A 20404-nucleotide genomic window follows, 5' to 3' on the forward strand; every position below is an offset into this window, starting at 1 on the left:
CCACTGAATCCCGCCTAGGGCAATCCCAGCCTGGATTTGCAGAGCCGATTGCAGCCCACCCACAGGAGAAAGCACAGAGCAACCTACCCTAACAGAGAAGAGGACATCCCTGGGACAGAAGTTATTTCAACAACAAGAAGGAATCAGTGACCAGTTAGGGAAATAGTTCTGATCAGGTTGGTAACTCAATGATTAAAGGGACTGTGTCTCCAGACGCCAGCTGCTAGGGCCTGGGGTTATTTGCTCTTTGGCCTGGCAGCCCAGTGGTGATAAGAAAGCCATTCTTCCTGTGCAGAGTTTTCCTCACAGGCAGCTTCTGAGTGTGAGTGGTAAGACTTCACCATCGGGCTACAACTGCTGACACAAAGCCCTGGCCATTCTCAGCATCGTTACCATCAACCGTGAGCTCCTAGAAAACGAAGTCCAGCCCAGATTTACAGACTCAGAACCTACATTCTAACCACCAGCCCCCACCTCCCCACCCCCAATGATCTTGGGCACACTGAATTCTAAGAAACTATTCTGTTTGTTTACTTACTTGCTTACTTACTTATTTTTTATGTGTTCATTTTCCTGGAGGAGAGAGGTGAAAAAGAGTCCCATTCTGCAGTCCATGTGGCCTTGAACTAAACACCCTTTACACCTCATTCTCTGTACTGAGACTACAACTATGTGCCACACCCATCCTATTCTAATGTTGCATTTTAAACACCGCAGAACTGGACCATCTCTCTCTCCTCTGCCTATTTTTGTGTCTTCCCTATATATATAAAACTACAGTGTTCTGCCCATCCACCACAAAGGTAACCACTTAATATTTCCAATCACCTCTTAGAATCCTTCCCCCTTTACACACACACACACACACACACACACACACACACACACACACCACCTAATTTTAATTCCTGACTCTAAGCACAAATAAATATATTGTTACTTTGACTTAATGTGGAGTTCATCTTTCTAAATAACTGTATTGTCTCTATCTATAAGGCACTTTGTTGCCATGGCAATACATGCATAATTGCATGCGTAAGTAATTGAGGGCTGCTGTATATGACAGACTCTCTCCAGCAGAAAACATCTGTACCCTCAAGTGTTAACCACCCTCCCTAAGTTTTCTTCCAACCCCTTGAGGTCTCTGGAACATACATATATTTTATGGACACTGTAGTACATACAAGGAAGAGTGCCAGGTGAGAACTATTGTAGGAAAGCTGGAAATCTCCTTCAGTCTGTTGTTAATTTGTAATGTAGCTTGGCACAGGGTTAATGATTTTTTGTTTATAATGTAATTTTCTAAGCCCCATCCCTCCCTAAAGTGAGAGGAGGGAATAATATGCTTTCTTATACCCTTAGAATGCTCTACAATTCAGAGTTTACTTTAATTTTAACTAAAATTATTCAGCAAACCTTCCTGACATTAAACATTAACATGGCTATTTTTATGTGGCACAGTTCATTATCCTGCCAATAAATGATTAATTATAACTTTCTGTCTTGGCCAGTAGTTTTTCTGGACTTTTATGATTCATTATTTGTGCTGTGTTGTAATGAGGCCTCTCGAAACTGACATACTAGCATTTATTGTTTTTTATTGCTTCTCTAACGTGGCTATTGAAAGAGACACTAAGTACCACATATTTAGAAAGGGTTTAAAAGTTTGACGTGTTTAGTAAGTGATACTCAGCTGGCAGTAGATACAGAACCAGGATACAGGTGCTTCTGTGGACTTGGCCATTTGAACAGCACAGCCATGATGGATAATACCTCCGTCTGTCCCCCCAATGCAACTGTCTGCGAACGTGATTCCTGCCTAGCACCCGAGAGCAACTTCAATGCTGTTCTCAGTCTGGTGATGAGCACTGTACTCACTATCCTGCTGGCCCTGGTAATGTTTTCTATGGGGTGCAATGTGGAAATTCACAAGTTCCTGGGACACTTAAGACGGCCATGGGGCATCTTCGTGGGCTTCCTCTGTCAGTTTGGAATCATGCCTCTCACAGGCTTCATCCTGTCTGTAGCCTTTGGCATCCTCCCTATACAAGCTGTGGTGGTGCTAATTATGGGCTGCTGCCCTGGAGGAACTGCTTCCAATATCCTGGCCTATTGGGTAGATGGCGACATGGACCTCAGGTAAGATGGAGGCATCTGCAACTGCTGCGGTATGCTGGGGTGACACTTGGAAACCTTTATAATTTTCAATGTCCTTCTAACCAGCTGCACTGGCTAGACATCTGACTAGGTAGTTAAATGGGAAGAGTGCATCTTCTGGGACAGCTGCTTCGCTGTTAGAATCGGGGACTTTCCTTTTGTGCCTGTGAATTTTTATAGCTATCATCCTGAAACAAAACAGTAATTTAGATTTTAATTTTGTATCTTTAATAGTTTCAGTTAGCACGCAAAGTAGTAGGTTTCTGTGTGATATTTGTATACACATATATCATTATGCTTTGTTCTTAATCATCCCTGATTGCCATCCCAGTCCCTCTCTCCCTCCTTCTGGACCACTCCTGGCCTGCTTTCCTGTCACACACATTCTGTTACCTTCTCTGTTCTTTCCTTGCTTTCAACTTCCTGCTCTTCCCTGATAGTTTCCTCTTTACCATGTCCTGTGTGTATATGACTGTGTGCAAATATATAAATTTAAATCTAGATGTCCATCTGAGAGGAAACCTTGATATCTGTCTTTTTTAGTCTGAATTACTATGCTTGCACTTTGAATTCTAACTCAGTTAATGAGAAGTTGTATTATCGCTGGGAATAGATTCAAAGTAGTTTTTTTTTTAATTAAATAATCCTTTCCCATCCACAACTATAACTGAGAAAGTCTTGTTAGAATGGAATAAGGAAGAACTTTCTTTTTGATAACAAGGGGGGTCTGAGTGCAAATACAAGCTCAAACTCTGTGGTCGACATCAGCTCCACCAAACTGCCTGTTCTTTAGACATAATACCTCTTGGCTAAAATCTAATGAAGAATTCATAAATTCACTTTATCTCTGCTGACACTAAAAGGAAAAAATTCTTCAGCAGTATTTTTTTAATTATCCTTACTTCTCCATAAAATGAAGAGAAAATAATTTCTCTGTTTTTCAACAGAGTAATCTAACTGTAATATTTGTCAAATCCAATCTGTGCCAGTTTGAACTAGCACTGGGTAGGAGAGAGGAAGAAGCAGCATTAATGGGACTAAAGCAGAAGTTTTTAATTCTGAAAGATAGTTAAGTGTCACTTTCCTCATCTCCTGTGGAAGACATGCATTTCAGCTAAGCATTGAGCTGTTCAAAAACCATGTGCTTATTAAATACTGGACAACCTGCCATCAGCTTTGTTAGTCCCTGGGTGCCTGGTGAGCAGCAGGGAACTAACCATCAACTCCCAATTGGTGCTATTTTCCTGGTGCCTTAGGAAACAAAGAATATGCATTACGCATTTTTGCATAGGGACCTAGGATTGCTGCCTAGCAACAGATGTTAGTTTCCTTAAAGAAAAGCCCTGTGAAATAACACAGATGATAAGTGTTATTGGCATTTAGTTAATCTGTGAACCACAATATAGTAATCAGGACTTTTGGGGCTTCTAATCCATTGACCTGCACACACACACACACACACACACACACACACACACACACACAGTGGGTGAGATTTCCAGGAACTCATAAGAATCAGACTGTGGGGAGTGACCCTTAGGATTTGACATATACTAAATGGCTTCTTGATATTTGTAAGTTTTAAACAATACAGCCTTGTAACAGTACAGCCTGTACCTGAACATAATATCATATGTTATTGCTGAACCTAAGATCAGTAGTATGTGGTACCATATCAATACCCTTATATCCCGTATGCTGAGGACAAATTATTTCAGTAGGATAGTACAGAAGACATTACCAAAGTTTTATCACAGTGAAAAATAATGTGTGCTATAGTTGACCTTTGTCATAAAGAGGTGGTCATGCTACAATGCAAGATGACATTAGGGGTTGGAGAGATGTCTGAGGGACTAAGAAAACTTGCTGCTCTTGTGGATGACCTAAGTTTCACTCCCAGAACCCCTATCAGGTGGATTAAAACTGCAACTCCAACTCCAGGGGATAGGATGGCCTCCTTTGGCCTTTGTGAGCACCCATATACATGCATGTATGCAAACTCATTGATATTTTCAAGATCCATAACCTTCTGGCTGGTCAAAGCAGTGCCTCCTCTTTCAAACACATGTACACTCATCTCTTCTTTGTGGAAGAACCTGTGGGAGAACCAATCCAATCCCATTTGACTCATTCTTTTAGCTTCACTCACAGTAAGCAAACTTTGTTCCTTTCATGAAATAATGATTTTTATTTTACTAGCTAGTATTTATTAGATGCTTTGAGGTACCAAATATAAGGCTAAATTCTTAAAGATCATTAGTGTATTTTAACCCTCCAAAGAATCCTAGGGTCTTCTGCATTGACAGATGAGAAAAATTAAGGTTTACAACCTTTGCCAAAGTCATCAAGTTGGTGAATGTCAGTATCAGATTTGGGATCCAGACAGACAATATCTACTGGACTCCTCTTGGCTCTTGACCTTTGATCACATCATACCTATCACCTGCCCAGTCTACAGAATCAGACATACGTCTGTTGATATTTCAAAGGTGGAGTTTCACTTTTGATGTGATTGAAGTCTTTTCTATTTCTTTATCCTATTCCACTCGATTCCTCAATACATACCAAATCTTTGGTTATGAACTTCATTTCCCCCATATAAATGCTTTCCCTAGCAGTAATAGACTTACATGAGAAAAATTAAAGCCAAATGATATTTTTAATTTACTAATACATTAGTTTTTATCATTCCAATGTGACTTCTCAAAAGTATTTATATTTTTAACATCTATGCCTTTCATAGAACTTAAAATTTTTTCACATAAAATACATTTTTTGTTTTTTGAAGTTATTATTCTCCCTACTGTTTATGAAAGTTCTCTGTGAAACATTTCAACAGTATTCAACAGTATTTTTGTCTTGTTCTTGTTATTAGCTCAGATAACATCAAGGTCTAGCCCCTTTTCACTTATTCCTCAACATCTTATTGTCAAGATTCTCACTACATCTAAACCCTTCATTTTCCAACTTCCATCTTTTCTCTCCTATGATGTTTCACTAAGAAATTTCTCAAGTCAAATCAAAACCACAATACAATTTCTTAAGTTGGACAATAATTTTCATTCAAACTTTAACAAGGCTATATATATTTTTACAAAGTATAACAACAGAAAAATCCTGACTTCCTTCTAATATCTGTTCTGTAGTTTAAAAGAAAAATCATTCTTGGCCTCTTCCTCTTCACCATGCGCTGATAAGGAATCCTGTTCCCCTGAATTCCCTCCTCATTATGAGGACATGCTAGATGCCCAGCCCAGCAACAAAGGGCTTTTATTGTGGAGCAGGTTAAGATAAACAATGTCAGAACAGTGAAAGAAGGAAGGGGAGCAGATTTGAAAATTCCAGTATGTTAGTTACAAAAAGGATGAAGCATTGCTAGCAAATGAATGTTTTTGTTTCTTTGTTCATTTTTTTTTTTTGATTTTTTAGAGTTTTTTTGAGGGGGGTACTGCATTGTCTACATTAAGTTCATCAATGACCACAGTTAAAACTATGAGAAACTCTTTTTAATTTATTTTAGTTAGAATGTAAAACAATACATTTCATTATATCTCAGTTCATACATTATCTTTGTGCCTCACTAAGAGTCATTGTTCCCAATGTCCTCCCCACACTTTTTCTCTGCCCCCGTCTACTTAGTCTTCAGGCCATTTCATATCATTGTGTAACATTTTTCTGAGGAGATGTGAATAAACAGCTACCTACCATAGATAGGACACCAACAACAGAAGTAAAGAAATGATTCCATGAAAATCTAGCTTAATGAATCAATGAGTTTAATTGAGGTTACTCTTGCAGGAACATGGACAACTTATAGTTAGCTGCCCTACTAAAAAACATGTCTCTCATCCTCAAGCAACCATTGGCTGTATAAATCCTTGGGGAGGTACAAAGCTTTGTGAACACACATACCCCAGCCATGATAGAAAGTTAATAGGTTCAATCTTGTGAATATTTCCTTCTGGAAATCACAGATATTGGCAGACAAAAGGGAAAGGGGCACAGATGGCCATATATATTTGGAGTGGAAGAGAGTCAGATACAGAGACACTTGATAGACAGACAGACAGACATGTGGACAGGGGTGGCTCTATATGTGAGTTAAACATATGATACTTGGTCTTTCATTTCTTCCTGCCTTCAGAAAGTCTTTTAAATGCATCTTTTATATTGGTTTACTGTCACAATATTTTAGCTCTATTAACACAAACGTTTTAGTCAAAATCATTTAAACCCATTTTATGTTCATTCACTTACAAAAATTACTAAAGAAGTTAAGCCTGAATGACTACCCATTACTTTGCTCAAATTATGCAAATTTATTATCAGATGCATTGAAATAAAATCATTTATTGATAAAATAAATAAAATATTTATTCATAAAATTGAAAATCATTTATCTTCATCTGCTTTCCTTACCACTTGTTGGCCAGGGGTGGGGCTGGGGGGTGTACTGTAAATATAACTGACTTTCCTCTTAGTATTGTTCCAGAAACCAAACTCCACTGACTGTTTAATTATTTGTAATCTGTGAGGTACCAGTGACAAAGAAAAGTCCAATGCATTACCCAAACCCACATACTAAGGGACATCACATTATTCCAATGCAGTGTGTGCCTTCAGAGCTCAGTTATTAAGTCCCTCTGTTTTACAAGCAAAGAATATAACCCTGTGTCCAGGACATTTTGAAGAGTACCAGGAAGACCCATTACTCAAAAGCCTCTCTTCCATTCTGTCATAGTGCTGAAAATAGCATCCTTTAAGAAATTCTTCCATATCAAAAACCTAAATCTTCCTACTCAGTCAGGCACCCACAGTAAACAAAGTGTTTGCTATTCTGATTGCTGACTCAGACAGTGATGTTACATTAACTTTCCCAGGGAAGGTGTGAACAAACATCTATTCACCCTGATAAGAAACCAAAGTAAAGATTTCACCTAAGTTCCACTTGTTGAACCAACAAGTTTATTGAACTTACTTAGAAAGCACAGAGAAGAGTTTACGCCTAGAAGTGTCAATAAACCCAAAACAAATTCATTGCTACAAAGTCCACCCCATCATGGTCAGAGTCTACCCCCGTATTCTACTTTCCTTTCCTGTATGCTGTAGCAGCTCCCAATATGAGGGATGTAAGGATGGGGCAAAAGGGAAGGGGTTTCCAACTGAAATTCTGGGTGGGGTCCTGTGACCCTCCCAACACCTTTACTACAGGGAAATGTCACCACTCCCATTACCATTATCATAGACTAGTTAGCATCATACTGTTTGGCTTCTTTCATTGTCATAGCTACTACATCAAAGTAATTTCTATTCTAAGACAGTCTGGTATGACAGGTTATGCGTGGAGGAAAATGTCATATATAAGAGGTCACGAGCCCAGACACTTGATACTTTCTTCAATAATTATTTTTAAGCATCTTTGGCAATTCTTTATGAGCTGTGAGAACAGTTACTGAGGGAAGGGTGGTGCAGACTATGTGAGAAGACACCAAGTATAGGTGACCCTGCACAAGGCCAGGCACTTTAAAAACATGGTCAATATATATTTCTATCACCATACAGAATGATGTACTGATTGAGTCTCACAGAAATCGAAAATGAAAGAGCACCTCCCCTAAAAAACACAGGTCGTCACCTAGAGCTGTTTGTTTCATTCCAGTGTCAGCATGACCACTTGCTCCACACTGCTTGCCCTTGGAATGATGCCCCTTTGCCTCTTCATCTACACCAAAACGTGGGTCGACTCAGGGACGATTGTGATTCCTTATGATAGCATTGGTAAGTAATTTCTCTGCAGGATGCTTTATATTACCCTCAAGACCTCTGCTTAGTCCCTGCTAGGATCTCAGGCCAGGCTCCAAGTTCACACACATCATTTTCCTTTTGACCTAGGGACAGATTTTTTCCCCACATATAATTTCATTATAAGTTTACCCTGGAGTTTGTAAAAGTTTTGAAAGAGCAAATTCTAAAACTTAACTCCATGAAGAAAAACTGAATTTGCCTCAGTTCAAAGTAACATGGAAAAGACACAGCTTTAGGAATGTAGCCTCAACCTAACAGTCTCCCCTAAAGAGAATTAGGCTGCTGGCAAATGGAAGCCATCATTTTTCCAGTGGCAGGTTTATGGTAATGGGTCTTTGCACTACATATTCAAATTGAAGAAGCACACACACAAATAACTATAAATAAATAAATAAATAAATAAATAAATAAATAAATAAATAAATAAATATAATTTCAAGGTAGTAGGTAGTCATGGGTAGCAGAATGGGTACTCCTGGATGAGATGTATTGTTCTTTATCCTTAACTGTAAACCATATCTTGATATAAAAGTCAATTTAATGGTACTCTCTATATTTTCTTGTCCTGGAAGTCAAATTTACTAGTTACTATTCTGCCTCTATTCATTTCAACTCCTAAATGCCTCCCTATCTTGAAGATGCTTCTTTTCTGTTTGTGGGAGAAAAAAATGGTAGAGAGGCAGAGATTCACAGCCAAACACGAGGCAAAACTCCAGAAGTCCAGCAGGAGAAAGAGAGGAGGAATTCTATGAACAAGTACATCAGGATCATGATGGGGAAACTTGCAGAGATGGCCAAACCAAACTAGTGGGAACTCATAAAAGTTGGATCAATGGCTGTGGAATCTGCATGGGACTGGACTAGGTCCTCTGCATGGTGAGACAATTGTGTAGCTTGATCTGCTTGGGGAGCCCCCTGGCAGTAGAATCAGAATCCATCCCTGGTGTATGAGGGGGCTTTTTGGAACCCACTACCTATGATGGGACAGCTCATGCAGCCTTGAGGCAGGGAGAAGGGCTTGGGCTTGCCTCTACTGGATGTGCCTCTCCATGGGAGGTCTTCCCTTCTTGTAGAGGAGAGTGGGGGGTAAATTGGGGGGAGGGGTTGGGGGACAGGAGGAGGGAAAAGAGGGATCTTTGGTGTGTAAAATGAATGGAAAAAATTCTTAATAAAAAAAAGAAAGAAATATGCTTAATTAAATAGATGATATTTCTCTGTAAAAAAAAAGTGGTAGATGATAAAGCAGTTGATATAACATGAAAATGGGGTCAGGGACAGACTGAGAGAACTACCAGCATGTGCAAAGGAGGAACAATGTTCCCATTGTTAAGAGTCCCACAAGTAGACCAAGCTACACAATTGTCACATATATAGAGAGGGTTTGGGTCAGTCCAATGCAGGCTCCCTGGTTGTTGGTTTAGACTCTGTGAGTTCCTATGAGCCAGGTTTCTGTGTGTTTTCTTGTGATGTCTTTGACAGTCTCTTATTAAGCTGACTTGGCAAAGAATTCTTCCCTAATCTCCCTCAGAAAGGTTTTGGGTTTACTATTAACAGAAGCACATGTCCAAAGTCAAACAGAAACTCCCTAAGATATTTAAGAAAGGAATTCCTGTGGGGGTGGAAAACTAGACTAAAAGTCACTTCCATTTCAAAGAAAGATTATTTCCATAAGTTAATGTGATTCAACATACAGACAACTGAGTTAGGACTGACTGTGAGATAGACAACTGCATTGCAATTCTGCTCTTGCTCATATTTTAATTGTGAGTTACCCCTGATTTCAATGGGGAATTTTGAATGTACAAGATCATCCTATTGGCCCCTGAGTAACTCCCAAACATCAGTAGAATCTCTCTCCAACAGGGTTTAGAGCAACATCCAAGTCCAAGTGTGTATGCTCTTGCCTACATCTTAAACTCAGTGAAAACCTTCCCTAGAGTTAAACAATGCCATGTGTTTGAACACTGAACAATATTGTAGGTGTCTCAGAGAAACCATTGGCTGACTAAACAAATTTGAATGGACATTATTAAGTGCTAAAGCAAGTAATTTGTCTTAAAATATTCTTCTTTTGATATTCAGTCCCTTCTGGAAAATGTCCCACAAGAATATTGACAAATCTGTATTACTATGTGGATGACTTATACCATATAATTTAAATCAAACACATCTTGAGTTGGGTTTTGTTTTGTAACAAGGTATCACAATGTTACTCTGCCTGTCCTGGAACTTGATATGTAGGCTAGGTTGATCTCAAACTCACAGAGATCTTCTTGCTTCTGCCTCCCAAATTCTATGATTAAAGGTGTTGTCATGGTTCCCAGCAAGACAAATAAATTTTGAAATGATGAGAAATAGAATAGCATGTCCATGGGGAATGACCTCATAAGATGTCAAAAAAAAAGAAGGAATAGAAAACCAGATGATTAAAAAAGAAAGAAAGAAAGAAAGAAAGAAAGAAAGAAAGAAAGAAAGAAAGAAAGAAAGAAAGGAAGGAAGGAAGGAAGGAAGGAAGGAAGGAAGGAAGGAAGGAAGGAAGGAAGGAAGGAAGGAAGGAAGGAAGGAAAAGTAAAGGCGTTTTGAACACAAAAATTACTTACTCACAATGTCTGTCTAGGCAGTTCTCGAAACTGACCTTTCTCTTGATTGTTTTCTAGTCTTTTTTTTTTTTTTTTTTTTTGGATTTTCGAGACAGGGTTTCTCTGTGTAGCTTTGCGCCTTTCCTGGAGCTCACTTGGTAGCCCAGGCTGGCCTCGAACTCACAGAGATCCGCCTGGCTCTGCCTCCCGAGTGCTGGGATTAAAGGCGTGCGCCACCACCGCCCGGCTGTTTTCTAGTCTTTTAATGAGTGAAAAAATGAGCTGACAGCCTCATGAGATGTTGTCATCACTTATAAATGAGGTTGTTAAGGCTTGGCATAATTATTTAATTTGCTCAAGATTACTGGGGAGCTGGGAATATCTACTGGCAGGCTCTCCAGACTACTCTGCAGGCACTGTGCTTGTGACACCTTCCATGTTTCCAGTGTGCTTCTCCTACTCTAAAAATGCTGCTGAGCCCTGAAGACACTGACATGTGGCTGAAAAGAGGCCCCTATGCAGCTTGAGTCACTAAAGCTGGACTGTGTCAGGGAGCTATACCAACATAAGTGAGCACCTGATGTCAACATCATGTGCATATCACCACAGCACCATGAGGACTGTATCAGGGAGCTATACCAACATTAAGTGAGCACCTGATGTCAACATCATTGTGCATATCACCACAACACTGTGAGGACTGTGTCAGGGAGCTATACCAACATAAGTGAGCACCTGATGTCAACACCATTGTGCATATCACCACAGCACCATAAGGCAGGCATTATCCCACTCAGTTTTTTTTTTAATAGGGAAACCTACGGAAGCTACAGCTCAGTCCACAGTATCATCCTTTCTTTCTTCCTCTTCTCCTCCCCTTTCTTTCATCCTAGTACCATTGTGTAGTCTTAAATAAATAACACATGATGGTTTTGATATATGTAAACATTTTTTTGGATCTTACAAACAGGCATCTTACACAGATAGCATGAACAATCTATCAGTAAATGGAGAAGTCTAGAGAGGAGAGAGCCAGTTCTCCAGCCACTGGAGAGTAAGCATTACAGCACCTTCCCACTATGGGCAGGGGCCAGCCATACTGGTGGGTGTGAAGAAGAACCAGAATGGTCCTTGAAGTCACTGCAAACCTTCATTGGCTTTTCCTGGCCCAGAGAGTAGTTGCTTCTGTCATGGGTATTCCAAAGCCCTATTCATGTAGTCCTGCCACCTTAGGCTCCCCCAGGATGGGAGGGCTCTAGGCCAAAGGAGCCAACCAGTTGTATCTGGATAATTTTAACTCAAAGCCTGGAAACTTAATAAAATTTATGGTGTGGCCTAGAGATCCAAGAAGGAAATATCTTTAAAATGGTAGATACAGGAATAACTAAGGGACTTTCTCGAAGACCTGACCAATAAATCTAACACGTTTTTCCACAGCTCTTCCTCTACCCTTTTCTCCTGATTTTGAGTAGTTCTTGTCTTATTGTCCTTCCTTTCCTTCTTTTTTCTTTCTTTTCTCCTATCTTTCATAGTTTTTATTTTAATTCTGCTGAGTAATTTTGGAGGAACAATAATTTTTGATATATTGAAGAATTTGTATTAGATTCATTTTAAATGTGTGTGTGTGTGTGTGTGTGTGTGTGTGTGTGTGTGTGTGTGTGTGTGTAGGCTTTCAGTCTATAGTTTGTTGGCCAGACCTGAGTCAATCTATCCAACACCAGGCAGGCATCTACTCTCAAAATTTCACCATTTGGTTTCACTTTCTCATACTACTTTAAAGGAGTTTTGACAAAAAAACAGTCCATGAGAAGTTGGAAGTCTGCAGTGCTGTGTTAAACAAAGCAACTATTGGGCAAACAAGTGTTAAATAATATAGAGACACAAATCATATGTCACAGGAATGGCAGTAAATTTCCCATGGTGAAGTTGAAGTATGACTCTTTTATCTGGTTGGGTGAACACAGTGCTGCAAAGAATTATAATTACATGAGAAGTTGCCAGATATATTATCTCACAGAAAATTTAGGGCATGGTTTTTCATCTTATTCTCTCATATCTGTCATAAATTTGAATAAATGAAATGAATTTTAAGTAGAGTTTGTTAGCCTTCAAAATTCCTATGGACATTAAGCAATTTTTTAATATTTTTCCACTTTAAAATTTATAAATGTTTATTTTTACCACTATGAAGTAACAGGCCAGTGTAGAATATACCTACCTACACTACAAACACACACACACACACACACACACACACAAACTATGGGGAGGTATTTTTTCTAAAAATATAATGACCTAATAGACTAAAGAAGCAAAAATGTTGCCAAATAGAAAGTAGGTTGGTAATATAAGAAACCCTAAAATCGTCATCCCTGGATTGAGATAAGTTATTTATATCATCATTATTTCTCTACCTGTTATTAACTGGAATGGAGAGGGGGGTGTATAAAATACATATGTGGATGTGTGAATTTGTGTGTGTGTATGTGTGTATCTGTGTGCACATAATTCTACATTCTATTTTCAGTATTCAAGAAGACAGACAGAACACTGCTAAGCCATTTATAGGCTACTTACATTTTCTTTTCTTTGTGTTAATGTTGTTTTCATCATTGTTAGGCACTTCTCTGGTTGCTCTTGTTATTCCTGTTTCCATTGGAATGTATGTGAATCACAAATGGCCCCAAAAAGCAAAGATCATACTTAAAGTAAGTATCCCAATCATGGGACAGACTGCCCAACTCAGTGCCCTGCAGTCTGAACTGGAATGAGATGGTTTTTCCAACTCCTATATGGTGCTATTACCCTCTGGAAGACTTGCCATTATAAGTCCTAAAGTCCCCCATTAGAGAATGTCCTTTTTGATCCCATCTGAGGGACAAATTTCCATCCATCCTTTAGGGTACCAATTCAAGTGTCACCTATTTGTTTTACTCTGTTTTCAAATGACCTCGCTGTTATATAGGCTGAGCTTATGGTATAAAATATATCTAGGCATCTTTCTGAGAAGGTACAGCATATCTTTCTCATATCTAGAACATATTGTTCATACCTACCATATCTTTCTCATAACTAGAACTCAGTGCCCCCAAACTGGTAGACACTAACCTGTAGGATGTGGGGGAAAAAGGTAGTTGGCATTTCTTCTTTTATAGGGAAAAAAGAAAAACGGTCATCTCCAAATGTTTTAAAATGTAATCAGAGAAGAAGAAAATAGATCTGGGGAGATGGCTCAGCCATTGAGAATGTGAACTGCTCCTACAGAGAACCCCCACAGCAGGCTGTTCAAAACTACCTGCAACCCCAGCGCCAGGGGATCCAAGGACCTCTTCTGGACTCCGTGGGCACCAAAACTCATGTGCATATATGTACACATGGACATATATGTAATAAAATTGAACCTTTCTGAAAAGGAAAAAATTATGACCATGGCTTATGTTTATTTTTATTTGACTTTTATGAACCCTTGTATCCATTTCTTATGATTACAACAAACATAAAATGTAACTTGGGCAAGATTTTATGTTTTGCAAGCTCAGAAATCTTCCTTGTGCATTTAAGCATGAAAACATTATCCTGATGTTTCCTTGGTCTCTAGAACACAGAAGTTCTTTCCTTCCCACAAAGCTAAAGGGACATAGAAAACTCATATTCACTTCCCCAAAGGAACAGTCTGCCCAACCTTCACTCCTGACAAATGTCTCTGGACTCACTTTGACACAAGTATGTTCACTTATGCCTTTTCTTCCAGATTGGATCCATCGCGGGTGCAATTCTTATTGTTCTCATTGCTGTGGTTGGAGGAATACTGTACCAAAGTGCCTGGATCATTGAACCTAAACTATGGATTGTAGGAACGATATTTCCTATAGCTGGCTACTGCCTGGGGTTTTTCCTGGCTAGAATAGCTGGACAACCCTGGTACAGGTATGAGGTCTAGATCAATGGGATTGAGCAGTTTAACTTCTAACAGCTACTGCACTAGTTTTCTGGGGCACCAGTACAAAATTACCATATGGCATAAAGAGATGAGTCTGCACTTAAAATCATGGGAAGCTTCCCAGCACCCACATGGCTGTTCACAACCATCTGCACCTCCAGGTCCAGGGTATCCAATACCATTTTCTGGCCTCTGCAAGCACCAGGCACACATGTGGTGCATAACCATATATGCTGACAAAACATCCATTCATATAAAATAATTTTTAATTAAAAATAAGAAAAACAACCCCAAAGTGGGTCATTTTGGCAAAAACTGGCACATTCTTACAGTTTCACAGGTCAGAAATCATAGTTAAGGAAGCACAGAGCTGGCTTCTTCTGCAGTCTGCGGTTAAGGATTTATTGGAGGACTCTCACTTTGATTCTTAATGTCTATCTTCTGTGTCCCACCACATTTTACTCTTTCTGTGCATGATTCTGAGCTCAAATTACCTCCCTTTCTTATAAGTATGCAAGTCACATTAAATTACAGGCCACCCTAATGACCTCATCTTAACTAATTATATCTACAATAACCCTGTTTCCACATAAGGTCACATTCTTAGATACTGAGCATCAGATATAGGATGGCAACATTTGAATTTGAGTGAGAAGCATACTCAAATCATAGAAAATGAAAACATTGGTGCCAAGCTCAAAATCCTTCACCTTCAATCACCAATTACATCATTTAAATAGCATCATTTGTTCATAAATTATACAAATCTCCAAGAAGTACTGGCTGCTTTTATGTTCAACTCCCTGACATTCTTCTCAATTAATCCCCAACCTGTGAAGTAAAGTTTTTCCTTTGCTGTGTATTCTGATTTAATAAGCAGAGTAAGTTTCAGGGAAATAGTCAATTTAGTCTTGTGATATATATATAGGTTCCTCCAACTGGCACCAAAAGGACTCATCACTCAAAGGTGATGGACACTAAAGTATGCTTGTCATTTATCTAAAAACATTTTTTTTCCAAATGGTGCACATAAATCAACAGACAGGCAGAAAATCAGGTATAGAAACAGGTATCAATGTGCACCTGAGAAAGAGGTGAGCAAGCTTGAAGAGTGTGGGCACTTCTATGCTTGGCCAGGCAGATTCAGGCTTCCTCTTACCCCTGTCACTCACTCACTGGAAGACTTTGGGCTATAGGCTTACTTTACTTTGATTTTCTTTATTGAAGATTAGAAGCATTAATTTTTTATCTTACAGACTTTTAATCAAGACTTAATCAGAACAAAATTAATTTAAAACAAATGCCTATGAGAAATACCATAGCTTCAATATTTTCTGAGCCCTGATCACTTTCACTAAGTGCATAATTTGAAAATGGGTGAAATGGGCTTCCTTTGCAATTTATGGAATGTTATTATAAATGAACCTACCTCTCACATTATAAATATATTAGGACTAGAGAAAAGTTTCAGTATTTAAAAGCATGTACTTCTTTTCTAGAGGACCTGAGTTTGCATCGTAGCATCCATAGTAGTGGCTCAGAACCACCTGTAACTGTAGCCTCGGGGGCACCCCATGCCTCTGGTCACTATGTGCATTGCACTCACATGCACATACCCACACGCATATACACCATTAAAGATAAAATAAAGCATAAAATAAATAAATATATTTATAGAATAGGTTGTTTCATATATTAATGTACTTGTCCATTGTAAAATTATGTTAAAAATATACACCAAATATGGATGTTAAGAGCAGAGATAAAATCTAGGTACATGTTTGTAATCTCAGCAATGGGGAAGGTGAAGCAAAAGGATCGCTGCAAGTTAGAAGACAATCTAACTTGGACTGCATAGTGAGACCTATCTCAGAAGAAGAGAAAGAAAGAAAGAAAGAAAGAAAGAAAGAAAGAAAGAAAGAAAGAAAGAAAGAAAGAAAGAAAGAAAGAAAGAAAGAAAGAGAGAGAGAGAGAGAGAAAGAAAGAAAGAAAGAAAGAAAGAAAGAAGGGAGGGAGGGAGGGAGGGAGGGAGGGAGGGAGGGAGGGAGGGAGGGAGGGAGGAGAGATAAAGAAAGACGGGAAGAAAGGAGGGAGAGGGAATGGAGTAAAAGGAAATAAGATAGAGAGAGACAGGAAAGGAAAGAAGGGAGGGAGGGAGAGAGGAAGAAAGGGAGGGAGAGAGAAGGAGAAAGGGAGAGAGGGAGGGAGGAAGTAGGGAGGGAGAGGGGAGGGAGGAAGGGAGGGAGGGAGGAAGGGAGGGAGGGAGGGAAGGAGGGAAGGAGGGAGGGAAAGGGGGAAGAAAATAATTGCAGTCTGTGTACATTCTTTCATTATACCTTCCCTTTCTGTCATATCTTAATAAGCCTAATAACAGGTAAATCATATACGTCTTTGACCTTCCTCCCAGGTGCCGAACAGTTGCCTTGGAAACTGGGATGCAGAACACTCAGCTGTGTTCCACCATTGTACAGCTCTCCTTCAGCCCTGAGGAACTCAACCTTGTGTTCACCTTCCCACTCATCTATAGCATTTTCCAGATCATCTTTGCAGCGATATTATTAGGAAGTAAGAAATAATGCTAATCAATTTTACTATGATGTTCCTTTTGGATAAATCCTGGAATTGCTAAAACAGACTTTTTAAAGACTCTCCATTTCTGGCAATTCATTGTACAAATAAATTTGAAGAAAATGCATCCACGGAAGTCACTTATCATGACTTCATATATGCTGATACAAAGAATATAATTTTATTATAGGCATTAGTGAGGCATTTTTAAGAGAAAAGTAGAAGAGATGGATCCTCTCTGCTGACATTCTCTTCCTCAGTAGTGAGAGAGGCATATTAGCCTGTGAGGAAAATTTAATTGTGCACCTCTCTAAATGTTTCTAAGGAACACAGGTTTTAGCAATTTTTCACTCCAAAGCCTTGTCTTGATATACTTTTTAAATAGGGTATTTATCAGGTAGATGACAAACCTTATTTATAATGAAAAATCATAAGTCAGATGTGTGTGTAAGTTTGTACATGTCAATTTTAAATTCATATAACTGAAGAAGTGTAAGCAAAGATGTACCAGAGATAGATAACCTGCTTCTTAGTTTTACTCTGTCACAGCATAATTTCATCCTCCCTCATTTGGTCCACACCAACTCTCCTTCACCAAATTGGAACTTTTCCCTATCATTGACTATCCAAAGTCTGATGGTACTTAAACTGCATTTTTCAAGTCCTATTTAAAACAAAGAAATGAACTTCCTTTTAATAGAAAATGGTAAGTGGAGGTACATGACAAAAATACTGTGAAGATGAAGTTATGAAATCCCAGAGATCGTTTCACTTATCTTGGCATTATTTTTATCCCCAGCTCCAATATGCATCCATGTGCCTGCAGGTGCCCATCACACTGTCTCAGTGTTATTTTTCAGGCAGAGTCTCCTTTCCAGTATAAGAGTCGCATATTACAAAAAATGTGACATGGATCCATTGGGGGTCTGGCTCTGAGGAAACACAAATATGTAGATGGCTTGAGCTTTCTGGTCAGCCAACCTAGCCTAACCAGTGAGTTTCAAGCCAGTGGAAATTCCCTGTCTCAAAAAACAAGATAGATAGATGATGGCTCTTGAAGAGCAACACCCCTGGCCTCCACACTTACACACAAATGTGAATATGCAACTGAATACATGCATGTACATTGTGTGCACATGAGCAACATACACACACACACAAATGCACACACTTCATTCACAAACACACACAAAGAAAGGGGGAAAGTGCTGATAGATATTTGTACCACAGAAGAAAGGAAATCTGATCAACAACAAGAAAGAATGAGTGAAGACAAAAAACTAGGCATGTTATTCTGACCCAAGACTTTCCATAAGGGATGATCAGACCAAGGCCTTGGACATTGCACCCAGGCATACAGTATATTTAGTTGAAGACTACACATTAACTAGGGTGGGGTAGACACAAAATAAATTATTTTTCCTTGCTGTTAAGTAGCATATACAGCTTGAAGCCATGAGAAGGCCATACACTTAATGCTGAGCAAACATCCTCTGAAGCTCTCCACCCAGACTTCAGGAGTGCAGTCATTACTGCTATATGCTGATGCTAAAACTAAAATAATGATTTGGTTTTCCATAACACCTGCAGTCTGTAGAAAATGCAAAGTGCTTTCTGAACTGTATAAAGCAATCACTGGCCAAAGTAATTTTTCAAGGTGTCATTCTGAAACTTACTTGACCTCTCATACATTGCTTTTGCAGTTTATGTCGCATACAAGAAATGTCATGGAAAAAATAACACTGAGTTTCAAGAGAAAACAGACAATGAAATGGAGCCCAGGTCATCATTTCATGAGACAAACAAAGGATTTCAACCAGATGAGAAGTAAAGGGACAAAATAGAAAGCTTACTGAAAGCATTCAATAAACTACAACTACAATTATTTCCTTTGGTGGAATGATCAGCAGAAAAAAAAATGTTAAAACTTAAATTCAAATTGAAATTTGTTATTTTTTGGTATAAAGTGACTAGTGATCCATTTTTTAATATGACAAACATCCATCTGCGTGTGTGTGTGTGTGTGTGTGTGTGTGTGTGTGTGTGTGTCTATGTGTCTGTGTATGTATGTGTACATGAGTCATTTCTCAGTATCCACAGGAGACTGGTCACAGGATATCTTTTGATACCAAATTCACAGAAGCTTAAGCTTCTTTCATAAAATGTTAAAATGTTTGCAATTATTTCTCATATACTTTAGATCAATATTAAGTTACTTAAAATATTTAACATGATGTAAATGCTATGTAAATAGTTGTTTTACTGTATTGTTTAGGGAATGACTTTTTTTTAAGTCTGTGATATTTTATGTTCAGTACAGACATAATTTTTCCTGATGTTTTTGGCAAAAGTAGGTTATAAACATAGATGTCAAATTTATCCTTGGAAGGGCAAATGAATGTGCAAAAAATGTATAAGTAGATGCCACCTAGCCAGATGATAGATAGATGATAGACAGATGATAGATAGATGGATAGATGATAGATAGATAGATAGATAGATAGATAGATAGATAGATAGATAGACAGATAGATAGATGATAATAGATAGATAGATATAGAAATAGAGAGACAGAGAGAGATAATAGATATAGATAGATGAGAGCAAGACAGATGATCAATCATTATTACTTAATATATTATCAGAAAACATCTATAGACCTAACTGGATATGTCAGACTGGAAATCTTGTCACAGTAAGCTGAATTCAGAGACAAGCACTTTCACATGTTAAAATATAACAGTTTATTACTGTAAAATGTTGATTTTGTTCAGTATTTATGATTGTAAAAAGATCGATGTAAATGAATGTATTCCTCTGACATTTTAATCATCAGCTTGAGACTTTGAAACCTATTTGTTTGTAATGTTTCCACTATATTTTGGCAAATATCTGTCTTTGTATGTTAGAAAAGTAGCTTCTTTCAATGACATTTCAGAAGCAGAAGTGAAGAGAAAATGTTACTAATGAATTCACTAACAAATTAGAATTGGATTAAACTCATCAGGGATATTTCACATTTATTCACATTCTTCTAGGGTCCACCAATGGCCACTTTATCTTTCAAGGAAAATATCTCATTTAGAATGGTTTGTATTTGGCAACTAGTTTTTTTGAACCCTAGAGAAGTTTATTAAAGGATTACCTATGTGAAGCAGCATCAAATTGGCCAATACAAGTGCTATAGCAGCCATCATGAGCAGGGAGGTGTCAGAAATTACAAAGAAAAAATGCTATCAGTCTATGAGCTAATACAATGAAAGAGACAAACATAAAGAAAAGCACATATAAAAATATGGTCAAAGCACTTAATATGGTCAATCCGATGTGTGGCAGGAAGTAGCTACAGGAAGGT

At 38.5% G+C, this 20404-nt stretch overlaps 1 protein-coding gene across 1 annotated transcript; it reads left to right on the top strand.

Annotated features, from left to right (window-relative positions):
* The first annotated feature begins 1530 nt into the window (after nt 1-1530).
* On the top strand, nt 1531-20321 carry Slc10a2 (solute carrier family 10 member 2). The gene is made up of 6 exons (XM_006988329.4): nt 1531-2139; nt 7817-7935; nt 13161-13249; nt 14293-14468; nt 16889-17046; nt 18753-20321. Exons 1-6 carry the CDS (start codon nt 1760-1762, stop codon nt 18878-18880), a joined length of 1050 nt encoding a protein of 349 aa, XP_006988391.1. The 5' UTR covers nt 1531-1759; the 3' UTR covers nt 18881-20321.
* The last annotated feature ends 83 nt before the right edge of the window (nt 20322-20404 follow it).

This window comes from Peromyscus maniculatus, chromosome 17 (genome assembly GCF_049852395.1).
Source record: "Peromyscus maniculatus bairdii isolate BWxNUB_F1_BW_parent chromosome 17, HU_Pman_BW_mat_3.1, whole genome shotgun sequence".
NCBI classification, from domain to species: Eukaryota; Metazoa; Chordata; class Mammalia; order Rodentia; family Cricetidae; genus Peromyscus; species Peromyscus maniculatus.